Genomic DNA, 15,906 nt, shown 5'->3' with positions numbered 1-15,906 from the left:
CTGAAAAAAAAACACTTTATTCAGCCATATTTCCCTAAGGCAAATAAGTATATATACGTTTGGTTATGGGGTAAAATAAGTATCTATTCCAAGAAGTACTTAAAAGTAATCACTTCCAAGCGGGGTCTTAGTTAATAATCAATTAAGTAGATTGTGAAGACTTTATGGGTTGTTTACTGCAGCCTAAGTATTTTGTTATGTTACGGGACTATTTCACAAGCAATAAGTTATTCAGTTCGGCTACTTCAGTCATTTCTGACAAAGTTTTTCCACAAAAAGACGTTTCAGTTCAGAACTTCAGATTGGTGATTGGACCAAATTCTTACGCTGAAAATTGTGGGATGACAGAGATTATGAGGACCTCTGTGTAAAATTTTGCTGAATTTGATAAGGAAGGTGCGTACACTAGATACTGGAAGAATCGGATGGGAAAAGCAAAAGTGGGGTGGGTGGGATCACATTTCTGGTAATGACTTCACGTGTAAGCAAAGCAGAGTGGTTGACCCGAGAACTGAGGGGATCTCCGGCTTGGATCACCGGCAGAAGCCCGTGACGTCCGCCGACCGCCACTGGATCCTCCGGCTAAATCCGGTCAAATCTCATCCGTCCGATTGAAATGGAACTCCATAACGCTTTGACCTATCGGTGTTCCTTTTTTAGTCTCTATTTATTTATTGCTTTTTTAGACCAGACCCACCATGTCACCTTCATCAAAGCCCCGCAGACCAGACCAGGCCACGACCACGTCGCCCCACTACATTTATTTTAAAGAAAGAAAGCTAGTAAAGTGGAATCGACAAATGTGGGGTACCGGCAGGCAACCTGTGAAGAAGAAAACCAAAATCGTCAAAAGGTCAGCTCATCTGCCCATGTTGCAAATCACTAAGCAGTGTTTAGATGCTGCTAAGCAAAAAGTTACTAAGAAACAGATACTTTCTTTTTAGTTGATGTTGTATTAAATTATTAATGGGTTATGACTACTGTGCTTTGATTTGAAATACCATTCTTCTTCTTGTTCCTCTTTCCTGTCCTGGATTCTGTCCTATTTTGTCAAAAATAAAAGAAAAACCGAAGAAAAAATAAATGGGGTACTATTTTTAATGGAATATAAGGAGACCCATTTGCAGAAGAAAAAGCTGATTCATTCAGTAAGCGTTGATGTTGGGTTTACAGTCAGCGGTACTTATACTTGCGAGTGATGTGAATGCTGGTGAGGTTTTTGTTTGTGGCTTCTGAGGTGCTTTGGGATGTGGGTGGGAAGAAATTTCTTTCATATGGATTGCTTCAATCTCTTTTTCTGTTACCGTGTGTAGGACAATATTGCGTTCAATGGGTTTGTCGGTTTGTGGTCTAGGGATTTGATTTGAGGTTGGGATCTCATTCTTTTTGTTTATTTTCAGGTGACTGTTGCTTCATTTGCAAGTGTTTTCAGTTGGGTGCTTTGTGGTTGCTGAGGCGCTCTAGTAAGTGGATTTCAAGTTTCTCCTCTTGGGCTTCTTCTTTCTCTGAGGAGCATTGGATGTAGCATAGTTTCGGAGTGAAGCTTATGGAGTGGCTGTCTTTACTCTGAGGCAGGCTTTCTCTGGTTTCAGTAATGTCGATGTTGGAGTTTGATCCAATGGCTTTCCCGAAATTGATATTCATGGCCTGTTTTGTTTGCTTATCTTTGGTTCTTGGAACACTTAGTCTGACCTGTGATCCAAGCGATCTGCTGATGCTCAAGGAATTTGCGGGGAACCTCAAGAATGGGTCGATTATCTCGGCATGGGCAGATGAATCTATGTGCTGTCAATGGGACGGTGTTTTATGTGGAAATGCTAGTAACGGTTCATCCAGCAGGAGAGTGATTATGTTGATACTGCCAAGCAGAGGTCTGAAAGGGATGATACCAGGATCATTGGGTCATTTAGATCAACTAAAACGACTTGATCTTTCTCATAATCTGCTGGAAGGAGGCATACCCACAGAGCTCTCAAACTTGCACCAGTTGGAGTTGCTTGATCTCAGCTGCAACATGCTAACAGGTCCGATCTCAGAAGCATTGGGTGGTCTGAAATCAATCCAGACGATTAATATCTCTAGCAATTCATTTGATGGTAATATGCTTGAACTCGGGAGCTTTCAGTATCTTGCTGTCTTCAATGCAAGCAATAATTCTCTTACTGGTCAGGTTGGTAGTAAGATATGCAGTTCTTCTAGTTCCTTTCAGACTCTGGATTTATCAGCAAACCTTTTCTCGGGTAGCCTTTTGGAAGAAGGTTTGAACAATTGCAGTATATATCTCAAACAGTTACATGTCGATTCCAATTCATTCTCAGGTCATCTTCCAGACACACTGTTTTGGTTGTTTTCTTTGGAGCAGCTTTCCATCTCTGACAACAAAATCTCCGGTCAGTTGAGCAAGAGAATAAGTAAGCTTTATAGACTCAAAACCTTACTTATTTTTGGAAATCAATTTTCTGGTCCCCTTCCTGATGTTTTTGGAAACCTTACAGAACTAGAACAGTTTATTGCACATTCTAATAATTTCTCTGGGCCACTGCCTTCCACTCTGTCTCTATGCTCTAAGCTTCGTGTGCTAGACCTCAGGAACAATTCTCTGTCAGGGCATATTGATATTGATTTCGCTAGAATACCCCATTTAAATACACTTGATCTTGCCACCAATCATTTTGTGGGTCATCTTCCCTTTTCCCTGTCCAAATGTCGGGAGTTGAAAACCTTAAGTCTTGCTAAAAATGAACTATCTGGACAGATCCCCAAGGACTTTTCAAACCTCACATCCCTTTCATTTCTTTCCTTGTCGAACAATAGCTTTGATGATTTATCAGGTGCCCTTGGTATACTGCAGCAGTGCAAAAACCTTACCACACTTATCCTTACCAAGAATTTCCATGCAGAAGGGATTCCAAAAAGTGCTTTGGTTTTTGAGAACTTGATGATATTGGCAGTTGGAAACTGTGCCCTTAGAGGCCAAATCCCAATGTGGTTGCTGAGCTGCAGGAAATTACAGGTCCTTGATTTGTCATGGAATCGCTTGAGTGGTGGCATCCCTCCATGGATAGGTCAGATGGAGAGTCTATTTTACTTGGACATCTCAAACAATTCCCTGACTGGAGAAATCCCCAAAAGCTTGACAGAACTTAAGAGCCTAATCTTCACAAACAGTTCTCTACCAGGGCTTACTAGTTCTGTTAGCATCCCACTATATGTAAAGCGTAACCAGAGTGCTAATGGTTTGCAATATAACCAAGCCTCAAGTTTCCCTCCATCACTGTACTTGAGCAATAACAAAATTAACGGGACCATATGGCCTGAAATTGGGCGGCTTAAGATGCTCCATGTCTTGGATTTGAGCAGGAACAACATCACCGGGACCATCCCAAGCACCATTTCTGATATGGTGAACTTGGAAGTCTTGGATCTATCATGCAATGATCTTTATGGATCTATTCCTTGGTCATTTAACAAGCTAACTTTCCTATCAAAGTTCAGTGTTGCAAATAATCACTTGCATGGAGAGATTCCAACTGGAGGACAGTTCCTCAGCTTTCCCAGTGCAAGTTTTGAAGGAAATCCAGGATTATGTGGCGAGGTAGGTCCTCACTGTGATCTACTTAATACTAATGATAGGCAGGAGCCTGAAATGCAACATATTAAAAACAATGGAATTGGTCGATCTAGCATCCTTGGAATAACAATTGGCATAGGAGTGGGGATCGCATTGCTTTTGGCCATTGTCCTGCTAAACATGTCAAGGAAGGATCTACGAGATGCAATTGATGATGTGGAGGAGGAAATCAGCAGGCAACACAGGTTGTCAGATGTACTTGTGTCTTCAAAGTTGGTGCTTCTCTTTTATAATTCAGATTGCAAGGAGCTTACCATTGGTGATCTGATGAAATCTACAAATAATTTTGACCAAGAAAATATAATTGGTTGTGGAGGATTTGGCCTAGTTTACAAAGCCAACCTCCCAAATGGAACAAAGGCTGCAATCAAAAGGCTCTCTGGGGACTGTGGACAGATGGAACGTGAGTTTCGTGCCGAAGTTGAAGCCCTCTCTAGAGCTCAACACAAGAACCTGGTCCCTCTACAAGGGTATTGCAGGCATGGGAATGACAGATTATTGATCTATTCTTACATGGAGAATGGAAGCTTGGATTATTGGCTGCATGAGAGGGTTGATGGAGGGTCGGTGCTGGGATGGGATGCTAGGCTTAAGATAGCTCAGGGTGCAGCTAGAGGATTAGCATACTTGCATAAGGTCTGTGAACCAAATATTGTCCACCGCGATGTAAAATCCAGCAATATTCTATTGGATGAAAACTTTGAAGCTCATCTGGCTGATTTTGGTCTGTCAAGGTTACTTCGACCTTATGATACTCATGTAACAACAGATCTGGTTGGGACCTTGGGATACATCCCTCCTGAGTACAGTCAAACACTGACAGCAACATTCAAAGGTGATGTTTACAGCTTTGGGGTTGTTCTTCTAGAGCTTCTTACAGGTAGGAGACCTGTGGATGTTTGCAAAGCGAAGGGCTGCAGAGATCTGGTCTCATGGGTGCTGAAAATGAAATATGAGAAGAAGGAAGAGCAGATCATTGATTCATCAATTTTGGACAAGCTTCAGGAGAAACAGCAACTGGAAGTACTGGGGATTGCATGTAAATGCATAGACCAGGATCCACGGCTCAGACCCTCCATTGATAAAGTCGTTTTGTGGCTTGATGCTATTGGAGCTGATGGTGGCTAGCAGTTCAGTTCATATATATATGTTTTTTACTCACATACATAGTTCAATTGTCATCAACATTGGCACTGAATCAGACTTTTGGCAAGATGTTCCAAAATGAAGATGTAAAGATAGTAACAAGAAACATATTTGTCTCGCATATGGTTCTGCCATCACAAGTATGCATGGGTGTTGGAGGGAATTGAGATAAGTAAGGTCATAACAAGTAATTTAGTTTCCCATCTTTTCCTGATGTATACTGATAGTATGGTACATATATAGGCACTTTTGGCCCTTCTTCTGGTTGAAATAATAAGAAGTCAATATAGATTTTTTTTTTTGGACAGTGACAGTGTACCATTTTAGCAGTGCACTTTCTGTGACTAGGTCTTCACCAATGACATGTTGTTTTTTAACTTATTTGAAAACATCTATGCAATGATAATATATTGCATTACGTTTCGTGCAGAGGCCACTAGAGTACTGTCTTCCTGTTTAAATACATTATCTTGATTCTGAACCATCCTATGTCACCTGGATATGGCAAGGACATGGCTGGATATGGTATTGGATTCAAAATTTACACTAATTGGAGACTGAACTTCAGGTTTCCAGGTATCATAGCAACCATGTTATGGTTGATATTTGGATACTGAACTCCAGTTTCTTGTAGCCATCTGTTACTGTTTTATCATGCAATTCTCTTCCTGAAGCAACATGTACAGGTTTCCAGGTATAATAGGAACCATGTTATCGTTGATATTTGTTGACTGAACTCCAATTTCTTGTAGTCATCTGTTTCTGTTTTATCATGTAATTCTCTTCCTGAAGCAATGTGTATATGCTACTTGGAATTGGGTTACTGATTGGTCAGTTAAAGGCAGTTTCAGTACCACAAACTGGGGATTACACTTCCAAAATGTGCAAGCATTGTTTTTTCTTTCTTTCTTTTTTTCCTTCTTTTTGGATAGTTAAGTTTTCAGTTCATATGTGGAATTGGACATGAATGGTAATGAGAATTGTTAATATGATTGACCTTTAGCTTGTGATCAGTTTGGCAAAGCCAGGTAGCTCAATGTAAATTTATTGGAGATTTTGAATCTTTACCTGATCTACCACCATGCTTTTGGACTTAGTAATCTATGTCATAATACAAAAAGAGAAGGGCAGGAGGGCCCACTTCACAGCATTTGCATGAACTTCTCTTGCTTCTTGCTCCTCATACATGTCAGTTCTTTTTATTTATTTTTGGGTTAGAAGTGAAGAAAACAGCAAAAACTAGACAAGCCTGGGGAGGGAACTCCCTACAGGTCCATCAAACAGAGATACAGAAGATCTGAAGAAGCAATTGAAGACTCATGAATCTCTGAAACGAAACCTATTTTTGCCGCCCAGTCAGCAGGCCTTTTGCCTTCACGGTGAATATGAATGAAATTCACTTCCAAGCCAGTGTTTCGAACTAGCTTTTGGCAATTTGAATCATATTTTTGATGCTCCAAGGAACTTCATACTTGCCATTTAAGCTGTCTATAACTAATATTTGCATCACCCTCTATTTGAACTGCTCTTAATAGGATTTCTCCCCTCACCAGTCACCATCTTTTCTTCCTGGATCCCTCTTTCTTTCCCTCTTTCATAGCATCCCTCTTTCTCTCACTTCTCTTTATAAAATGGTCAACCAACTACCATATCTTCCTTCACTCCAATCAAATCAGCCAGCTAAACCATCGTTCTCTCAAATGAACTATTCTCCTAAAACAACTCAAATGCCATGACCTTATCTTTGGTTCATGAAGTGTGGAACTGATAAGATCAGGTATGCATGTTCTCCTTTTCATTTTTTTCTTCCTCTTGTTCTCTGAACTTTGTCTGGATATATTATTTTCCTAGGGTTTTCATCTATTCTGTCTTCTTTCTGTTAAGGACTATTGTAATTAAATGTTTCTGTGTTGTTTTTTCCCGTGCTTTGAACTAGTAAAATCAACAAGATCAGAAATGCAAATTAATATTTCTTCTAGATTGATTATAGGACTTCAAATTCATTCATTGTTCATTCTAATTCTATTTCTGGGGTCGGCTGGAACTTGGGCCTACGAAGAGATATCAAGGACACGGAGCTTGATGGTATCTCATTACTGTTATCCATTCTTGAAGGGGTGTTCCTAGAGCCAACACAGGCAGATAGTAGAATTTGGACACTCACCCCCTCTGGATCCTTCACTTGTGCCTCTTTCTTTAGAGCTTTCACACATTCTTCTTCCTCTGGCTTGTCTTTCCCTATTAAAGAGGTGTGGTGTCATCTTATACCTCCTAAGGTTGGGAGTTTCTGTTGGGAAGCCTTTCTGGGAAGAGTTAATACAGCAGATTTACTTCAAAGAAAAAGACCTAATAGTTGTTTTTGTCTTCACTGGTGTGTCCTCTGTAAAACTGATGGTGGGTCTAGATATCATTTACTAATCTCTTGTCGGTTTACTAACATCATTTGGGAATGGTGTATTTCTTTGTTTGGGTGCAGGTGGACTCCCCTTCGAATGTGCAAAGCCTATTCAGATTTGTGCCGATTCGGCCAATAAAAAGGGCCAAGTTTATGTGGAGGTGTATGAGGGCTGCAGTCCGTTGGACTATATGGGAGGAGAGAAATTCACGAATATTTATAGATAAGGAGAGAAGTTTGGAAGCAGTACCGGAGGTCATCTATATCAGGGTTATACACTGGCTGAAAACCTTGGCTCTGTTCGCAGAATTCTCAGTTGATGAGTTGCAAAGAAAGTGGAAGGGGATAGCAGAACTTGTTCCAATGAGGAAGCCCTCAAATGTTTGTTGGATCCCCCCACCCCATGACTTTGCTAAACTGAACTTTGATGGCAGCAGCTTGGGCAATCCAGGGCCATCTGGAGTAGGGGGAGTAATAAGAGATGAACAAGAGAATCTGTTAGCTATGTATTCTGGACCAGTAAGGGTGGGAGATTCTTTGAGAGCTGAGATTCTTGCAGCTCTTGAAGGGATACAAAGAATCAAGGATATGCATATTAACAAGCTGTTCATAGAAGGAGATTCTGAAGTGGTGGTAAACTGGCTGAAAGAGGATGGTCTTAGACTTTGGAATTACAGTAATGAAAAGAAGAAATTCAAGTGGCTGACTAAGGACATGGAAATCCAATACAAATGGGTAAAAAGAAGTGTGGACTCTTTGGCAGATGGTCTAGCTAGACAAAGGTGAACAGACATTCTATATTTTGGTCTGTCTTGTAACTTTTGTTTTTGATGTTTAATGGTTGTTCTTGGGAGCTAAGATTGTTTAGCCCCCATGCCCTGTAACTTTCTCATATTTTTAATATTAATACAATCCACAGTTATTGATCAAAAAAAAAAAAAAATTATAGGACTTCAAATTTTCTTTTCTTTTGGCATTCTTATTTGGGTTATTGAAGTTGTATTTGAAAGTATGATAATATTATCTTTCTCATGGGACTTATTTTTGTTTAATATACCACTATATAAGCATCTGAGCTACTGTATTTGTTCTTATAATTTTCTTAATGTTTCCTTCTTACTATTTTTCTGCTTTTAGTGCAAGAGTTTCAAGGGGATCATAAATAGGTGTCAAATAAGAAACTTGATTTGCTTTCTAACAGGTCTTCTATGCATTTTTCTTCATTTAAACTTTTCCTTTTTACTTAATTTTTAGATAACATTTGAGCTTTTAAGTTGTGTTGTGTTTTTATCTTTCCATGTTATTGGTTACTGGTATTATGGTTATTGGGTATTGATTATGGATTACAAGAAACTTTAGCTTAACTTTTCTTGGCACTTTGCAGTCAACAAACCTGAGTTCAACACTATATCCAATTGTTGATCTGTTACCATTTCTTGGTTGTTTTCTGCTGGAGTTATTTCTTTCCTTTCTTAATAGTCTTTTAATTGGTTTAACTTGATATTCTGAATCCAACAGATTATTTGTTACGTATGTCTTCTGCTCCTACCTTTTTGTTTCCCCTTTCTTGGGATTCAATGCATATTTGTTATGACTATGTTTTTAATGACTTTTTCAAGAAAAATTCACTTGAATTTCAGCCTATTTTACATTTTAGAGTTATTGATGTTTATTACCCAGATTATTTCATTTTAAATGGCTGAGCTTAGGACTGTACCTAATTTAGCTCTCCCAGGATCATTGGGGTTCACATTGAATTCATGGGCTGACTTTTTCTTATTTTTTTGTTTTATTTTAGGGGCCATGACTTGGTGCAATGGTAAATTCTTGGGCCGACATGGGTGGAAAAACAGATTCAAGCCAGAGAGATGTCATTTCATTATAAAGATCATATGAAGAGCACCCATATTATAGACAATTTGTGAAGAATGGATCTCTAGAATACTTCTAAACAAAATCCAACCAAAGGAGCCATTAATTGGGGTGATAAAAACAAGGGTCATTCATTGGATCAACACCATGGAGAAATTCTCTTGTTTCACAATTGATAACATTGTTATAGAATGGATTGTGGTGGCATCATCATCCTCAAAGACGGACAAAAGCAACATTACATGGACACCCCCACCACAATAAAGGATAAAAATGAATTCTGATGGTTGAAGTTTTGGAAATCCAGGTTAATCAGTTATTGGTTCATTGTGATACCACAGGAACAGGGGAGAGATTTTAATGGCTTATTCAGGGCAAATAGGTTGGGGAAACTTAATAAGAGCCGAACTGCATGCTGCACTGCAAGGACTTAAGACCTTGGAAACCTGATTATAAAGGGGACTCATGGGTGATCATTAGCTGGGAAAGAGAAGCGGAAGGACCGTGTCACCTAAGTCATCAAGTCAGGGAAGCAAGACATCTGTCTGGCTTGGATAGAAACAGAAATTTATCGGGTACCTCAATCTGCAAAGTGCAAACCCCCTTGCAGACTCACTAGCTTGAGAGGGAGTAAACAGACAGGCGTCAAGTTGGGGAAATTATCCTTGAAGTAAAGACGACGATACTTTAAGGATGGTCGATGTTCAGTAGGCGTCATTTCTAGAGACCACAGAGGAAGGTTGATAACTGCAAAAGCGAAAGGTATTGGAAGATCTATTATGGTTGCAGAGATGTGGGCTTCAAAGCTAGTCCATGAGGTTGCCGTTCAGCTAGGAGGTCAGTGAATCTGCATTGAAGGAGATTCTCAAGTTGTCATGATCTGCCTTCTTAGGAAGATCACCTTCACCCCTCCATGGAGATGTGGCAGCTTGCTCAAGGATTGCCAAGTTATAGCCAAGGTTCAAAATATCGATAATACCGGTGTATGGGCGAATCGATACTGTTTTTTTTTTAGTTTTTTATTTTTTTATTTTTTTTCTGAAACCGGTTCAGGGGGGATGGTGTAGGGCTCCTCCATCCCCTGAACCAGTCAGACCCCGATACACCCACTATAGGGGCGTATCGGATGGATCCCGGAATGATACGTATCGGCCCCGCCGATACATGTCGATACTCTGAACCTTGGTTATAACCAAACATTCAGGACTCCAGGTGGTATATAGGCACACATGGCGTGAAGGAATCCAAACTGCGGATTGGCTTGCAAATAAAGGATTGGAAGCTGACTGTAACATCTCAGAAGATCCTACGTGGGAGCTTAGTTTGATTTTGTTTATGAACTCTTGGGGTCGTGCTTTGAGTAGGCTTTTTTCTGTTTTGTTTTGTTTTTTCCTTAGGCTGCATTTTGTTGCAGTGCAAAAATGATTTGGGTCTGTTTCTAGTTTTATTTTATCTCGTTTGATTGCAGTACAAATGAAGTAAAATAAGACATGAACCAGAATAAAATAAAACCCAAAATAACAATTAAACCAGATTTTGCATTCTTTTCATTTGCACTCACATACTTGTATTTGTGGTGGTTGGTTTTGATCCTTCGGCTTTAAGCCGAGGAGTGAGCAAGAATGGGCTGGATATTTTGTAAGGAAAATACAGAAATTTTTTTACTTTGATGTTAAGATTATAAATATTTTATATACATTGGTCACATTATGTCTCTATCAATTAATTTGATAATTTTGATCTTGACTTCCTATCTACTTTGGGAGGTGTGACACTTAACCCAGCACTATTTTTTTGTGACACTTGCGCCCTTATACTTTTGTACCATGACATAAACCCTCCCATCACCATTCCATGAAAAGAGGTGATGGTATGTCTTTCTTGTTTTGTTTTAGAGGACACTTTTGTTCTTTACCAGTTTATACTTATTTGATATTACCAAAAAGGCCACGGGCCTAACTTATGGCATTTTTTTTTCACACAAAGTGTGGCTGTTCTTAGACTTTGAACCCACATTTGCACTTGTTAGTTATTCATTCAATCCAATATTTATATAATGTAAAATTTATGTTTAAAATCAACATGAAAAATAATTAAATGAACCACCATTTTGTTTAAGTGTCAAGTAAATAGTTTAATTATTTGTGTCAAATGGGTTAATTAATATTGTCATAGTAAAATAATAAAAATTCAAATATAAATATTACAAAAATTATAAAAATTGTGAAAGAATTAGGCATATTTCTAATATTATCTATTTATCATATCAATCAATTTTATTTTATAGAAATGAAATACAAGATTTAAAATTGATCTAATTATATACATACATTTTATGTCAAATTTTGTCATGGGGCTAATCCAAGTGCATCAAATTTTAATGCAGGTTGGAGATTGGGCTTAAGTTGAACATATTAGGCTTGACTTTGGTTTGAATCTTTAGGTCCAATGCATATGGTAGACCTGCTCACGGGCTGGGTTTTGGGCCCAACTTTACATTGTCTCGGGATTGGGCATCGGGCCAGGCCCATTAGAATTTTGACAAAAGCCAAGCCCGAGCTCGGCCCCTGAAAAGGTCTAACATAGGGTTGGGCCTCGGTTAAGCTTAAATTCAACCTAACTTACTTGACTTTCACCATAATGGTCCAATCATTTAGGTAAATGGATTAAGCAATGATGTTATAATTAAATAATAAAAATTTGAGAAGTGGATAGAAACACAAGAAATAAAAAAAAAAACATAAAAATTATAGAAAATTTTGACATATTATAAACTTATCATATCAAACAAAAATAAGTGTGATAAACAAGAATAATTTTTAGAATTGATTATGTAAATGGAATAAAAATTTAAAGTTGCCAAAAAATGAGATTGTTTTTTTTTTTGAAGTCAAATAGGTCAGCACATGATGCCATAATTATATAATAAAAACTCAAAAATGGATAGTGTTGCCGCTCGAATTAGCCGGGGGGCAACAAGGTAAATTCATTTTCAAGTTTCGAAGGTAGGCCGAAGGCTTTGAGGCCTCGGAAGGGGGAAGCCGAGGCCGAAGACTATAGGCCGAGGCGGGGTGCTCCTTCCTGAGTACGGTAAAATCCGAGGACTATAGGTCGTCGGCTTGGTGGCGAAGAACTCTGATGTTCAAGTTAGTACGGGGTGTAAGGTAGGAGGATGTGCAGACGAGGTCTTGGTGATAGTCATCGGATGCACTGGGTCCCCAGGAGTAAATGCTAAAGAAGCTAGGTAGGCACAGAAAATAAATGAGAGAACTATATTAGAATCATGGGTTCTAGATCCCCCGTCAAGGGAGAGTTACCTCTTATTTATACTTGAGAGGCTGGAGGCAAGTGAAGATGAACACACCAGATGAGGGTCGTACGAGGTCAGGCGGTAGGCCCTGGAGGGTATGCCTAACCGCCCCGCGATTGGCTCCGTACGAAGGCAGCAGGGCTTCCCCCCAGTTGTGGTTGGGAGGTGGGTTCGGCCTGGCTAGCCCACATAAGATAGAAATAAAAAATATAGAACACAAAATTTTGTCTATAAAATTTGTGTACATCTCTAATATTTTATATTGATCATATTAAAAAAAATATATGATAAATAAGAAGTATTTTTAATAACAATGAAAATGAAATATAAAGTCTAAATCTACCAACACACCATGCTTTGATTGCTAGTCCTTTTTAAATGGTTCTAATAAGGATATTGAAATTATTAATGGTATATGAAATTGCCACGTACAATGCACATACATATTTACTAGTATTATTTAAAGAGATATTTCTAATTAGTTTGGACCTCCTACCCACAAGAACCCTATCCATGCCTCACTATAGCTGTACATTAGGAAATTCTCCCCACTACAGCTATAGTGAAGCATGGGTAGGAGATCTGAATTGATTCCTAACCAAAGATTTAGACCATTGAACTTGTAAATAACCTGAGATCAATCTTAGATCAAGTGTAAAATAAAAGGAAAACAGAAGCAAAGTGAAGAGAGGAGAAAAAAGAGAGAAATAGGGCATATCCATCAGTATTCTCCCATCTGCCGCCCACTATTATTTATCATAATAATGTGTACAATTACAGCTTTGTCCCTTCTTAAGAAATTCTAACACTACTAACAGAACCCATGCTTAATATCAGTCAACTAGTCTCAAAATCTAAGTCATGTGTTGAATAATTTAGGCTACGGAAGTGGTGTAGCAAATGTTTTACCAAATTAATCTAAAAACCAGGCCATGAAAGTGATCTCTTGACAGAGTTAGACTATGACGATGGAAAGAGATGATGCCGAAAAAACTTATAGCCAATCAATGGCCTCATAAAAATGGTAACCAATCAGTTGGGTTTTCATCAAAGTTCATCAGGGGGTTTGATTGGTCAAACCCTTTCTGGTATCATGTCTTTCCAGCATCATAAATTTTTCCACCTCTTAAGATCTTTTCATTAGTATCAACCATCCAAGTTATATACCAAACATTCAATGATTCAATTGATATAAGCCATATATAAAAAATGTACCAAATCAACACAAAAATCTCGATTCTCACCTGGTTTTCTAAGAACAAAGAATCAATCTTGACTATCCAATCAATGTGGCAAGATTTTTATATATTCTTGGCCACTCAAGTAAAGCACCAACCTATGCCAAATAAAGTGATGCACCAATAGTAGAAAGCATCAATTGTTTCATGAAGTTTGAAGATGATCGCATGAGATGCCATTTTGAACTCAATCATTCATTCAAGGTCAAGAAGCACAGCTAACCAAATTTTCTTTGTTGAAGTTCATTGTCTTTCATATTTCCTGTTTTCTCTGAACTTTGATGAAACAATACTTAGAGTTGGAGGGGAATTAAATGGCTGATTGTCATCATGGACAAGGTCCTCCTTCATCTTAGCTTTGTATTATTGTCCGCTTTTAAGACTGTTTTTTCAGTTTTTTCCTCTTGAGATTTAGGGTACATTACAATTAGCAATTGTATGATTGTAAGTTCTTTTTTTAATAGTTGTGGGCTAGGGGCCACACTTTGGCTGTGGACCTCACGTGCCATAGTTGGTTGTGGGCCATGGCTCAAATCCATTGGTTACTTGACAATAATTTCAATTTTAAGCACCTAAACAATAAATAACAATTGAAAATTGAATAATTTCTTTATCTTTTCTACATTATCAAATGACAGAAAATGAACATTCCTTCAATTTTCTCAAGGTCAACCAAACAACAGAAAGAGAAAATGATTTCAATCCCTTTCCTTTCCTTCATTTTCTTTCAGACCATATGCAGCCTACAAAACAGAAGAGAATCAAAAGGAACATACTAGGTAGCACCCATGGCATTTGTGGCCTGTTGTACACGGAAAACCAATTTCACTTAAATTGATTTTTAATAAGAAATTGAAACTTCAGTAGATGGTTTACATGGAAAGAGTCTGATATATGGTTGAGGTAGTTCTTTACATTAAGCATGTCACTTGGTATCTTACATACAAATATACAATAGGTTATGTTGTGTGACTTTGCTTCTGCTCAGACTAGCAAACTTCTTGATGATATATCTTGGTTTTCTGTGATGATGTATCTTCTTAGAATGATACATTCAGACTAAATTTCAATAATTTGAGTTAAAAATGAATTTTGAACTGAAATTTTGTAGGTTTATTTATATGAGTTTTATGGGAGTAAGTTTAATCAAAACTCAGATTTTCAAGACCATCCACACCAAGGTTTTCAGATTCCCATTCAAACCTTTGCTGAGGTAGCCCTGGAATGCTGTTTGAGGAGCAATACCTAGGGTCCTTCATATCTAGATGGAAATCTTTAGTCAATAAGATCGTTCGTAGACAGCATATCCCTTTGATCCTACCTAAAAATATATTCTTTGTTGGTGCTAATGCCTGAGGAGAATAAGGTTCCCAAGATATGGATCTTCTTCTTAATGAAACAAGACCGGATTTTCTTCAGTACACTATTGGTTGTTGGAATCTTATCAAGAGGCAAAAGATAGCTCTTAAACTTCAAAGTGGAAATTATGATCTAGAAGATTGATGCATGGATTGACGTCTATTGTCCACTTCGCTTTTGAAGATGTCTTATTGTTAGAGTATCTCAATAGTTATGATAGACTTGTAACTGGGATGGGTATCTCTGATAGCTATCCTAGATAACTGATCATGGTTATTTAGGATAGCTATCCTAGATAATTGATCACCTTATCTCATTATCATGTAATTTCCTAGATAAACTCTAACTCTATAATTGTTATCTTCTGTACATAGTTATCCTCTTGTAACTTCTCTATTTAAATGATTCAAGAGACCAGTCAATAGTCATTCAATTCTCATTGTTTTTAGTATTGCTCTTATATAGTATCGGAGCCACTTTGACAAATGTCATGGCTTCAAAAACAAACACCACTGCTCATGCCATCCAGAGACAAATGCAGCCTGGATCGGTAGATGGTCGAACCATTACGGTGGTCTCTCTTTCTAGTTTTATGAATGTAGTCTTAGTAAAACTGAATCGTACTAACTTCCTGCTTTGGAGCTCTCAAACTACACCAGCTCTTAGAGGGTACCATTTATACGACTATGTGGACGGATCTTTTCCTTGTCCTCCACTCTTCTTGGAAGATGGTAGTAGACAAGGATCCAGCCGCAACAACCCAGATCATGCAACATGGATTGAACAAGACCAATTGATCATAAACTAATTATTATCTTCATTAACAGAGCCAGTTCTGGCTCAAATAGTTGGTTGTAAGACATCTAGAGAGGTATGGGATTGACTTCATGTTCTCTTTTCATCTATCAGTAAAACTCAAATCCATGATTTGAAATTAGAATTAGCTTACTTGAAG

The 15,906-nt window shown here is 38.2% G+C and overlaps 1 protein-coding gene across 3 annotated transcripts; it reads left to right on the top strand.

The window, feature by feature from the left end:
• The first annotated feature begins 575 nt into the window (after window positions 1-575).
• LOC148877723 (phytosulfokine receptor 2-like) lies at window positions 576-10,758 on the top strand. Of its 3 annotated transcripts, XR_016098759.1 has the most exons (4): window positions 957-1,210; window positions 1,401-4,949; window positions 7,254-7,954; window positions 8,971-10,758. XR_016098759.1 is itself a non-coding variant. In XM_088942868.1 (2 exons), the coding sequence occupies exon 2, from the start codon at window positions 1,595-1,597 to the stop codon at window positions 4,757-4,759; it is 3,165 nt and encodes a 1,054-aa protein (XP_088798994.1). In that variant the 5' UTR covers window positions 576-853; window positions 1,401-1,594; the 3' UTR covers window positions 4,760-5,195. The 3 variants fall into 3 exon arrangements, 2 of the variants coding, with proteins under 2 accessions (XP_088798994.1, XP_088798985.1); XM_088942868.1 differs by lacking the exons at window positions 957-1,210; window positions 7,254-7,954; window positions 8,971-10,758 and adding an exon at window positions 576-853 and having other exon boundaries at window positions 1,401-5,195; XM_088942859.1 differs by lacking the exons at window positions 7,254-7,954; window positions 8,971-10,758 and having other exon boundaries at window positions 1,401-5,195.
• Window positions 10,759-15,906: the final 5,148 nt, after the last annotated feature.

This window comes from Nelumbo lutea, chromosome 1, assembly GCF_056320005.1.
Source record: "Nelumbo lutea isolate HS-2025 chromosome 1, American lotus-T2T, whole genome shotgun sequence".
NCBI classification, from domain to species: domain Eukaryota; kingdom Viridiplantae; phylum Streptophyta; class Magnoliopsida; order Proteales; family Nelumbonaceae; genus Nelumbo; species Nelumbo lutea.
Note: the sequence above shows the minus strand (reverse complement) of the source record. Positions and strands in the feature narration are given on the sequence as shown.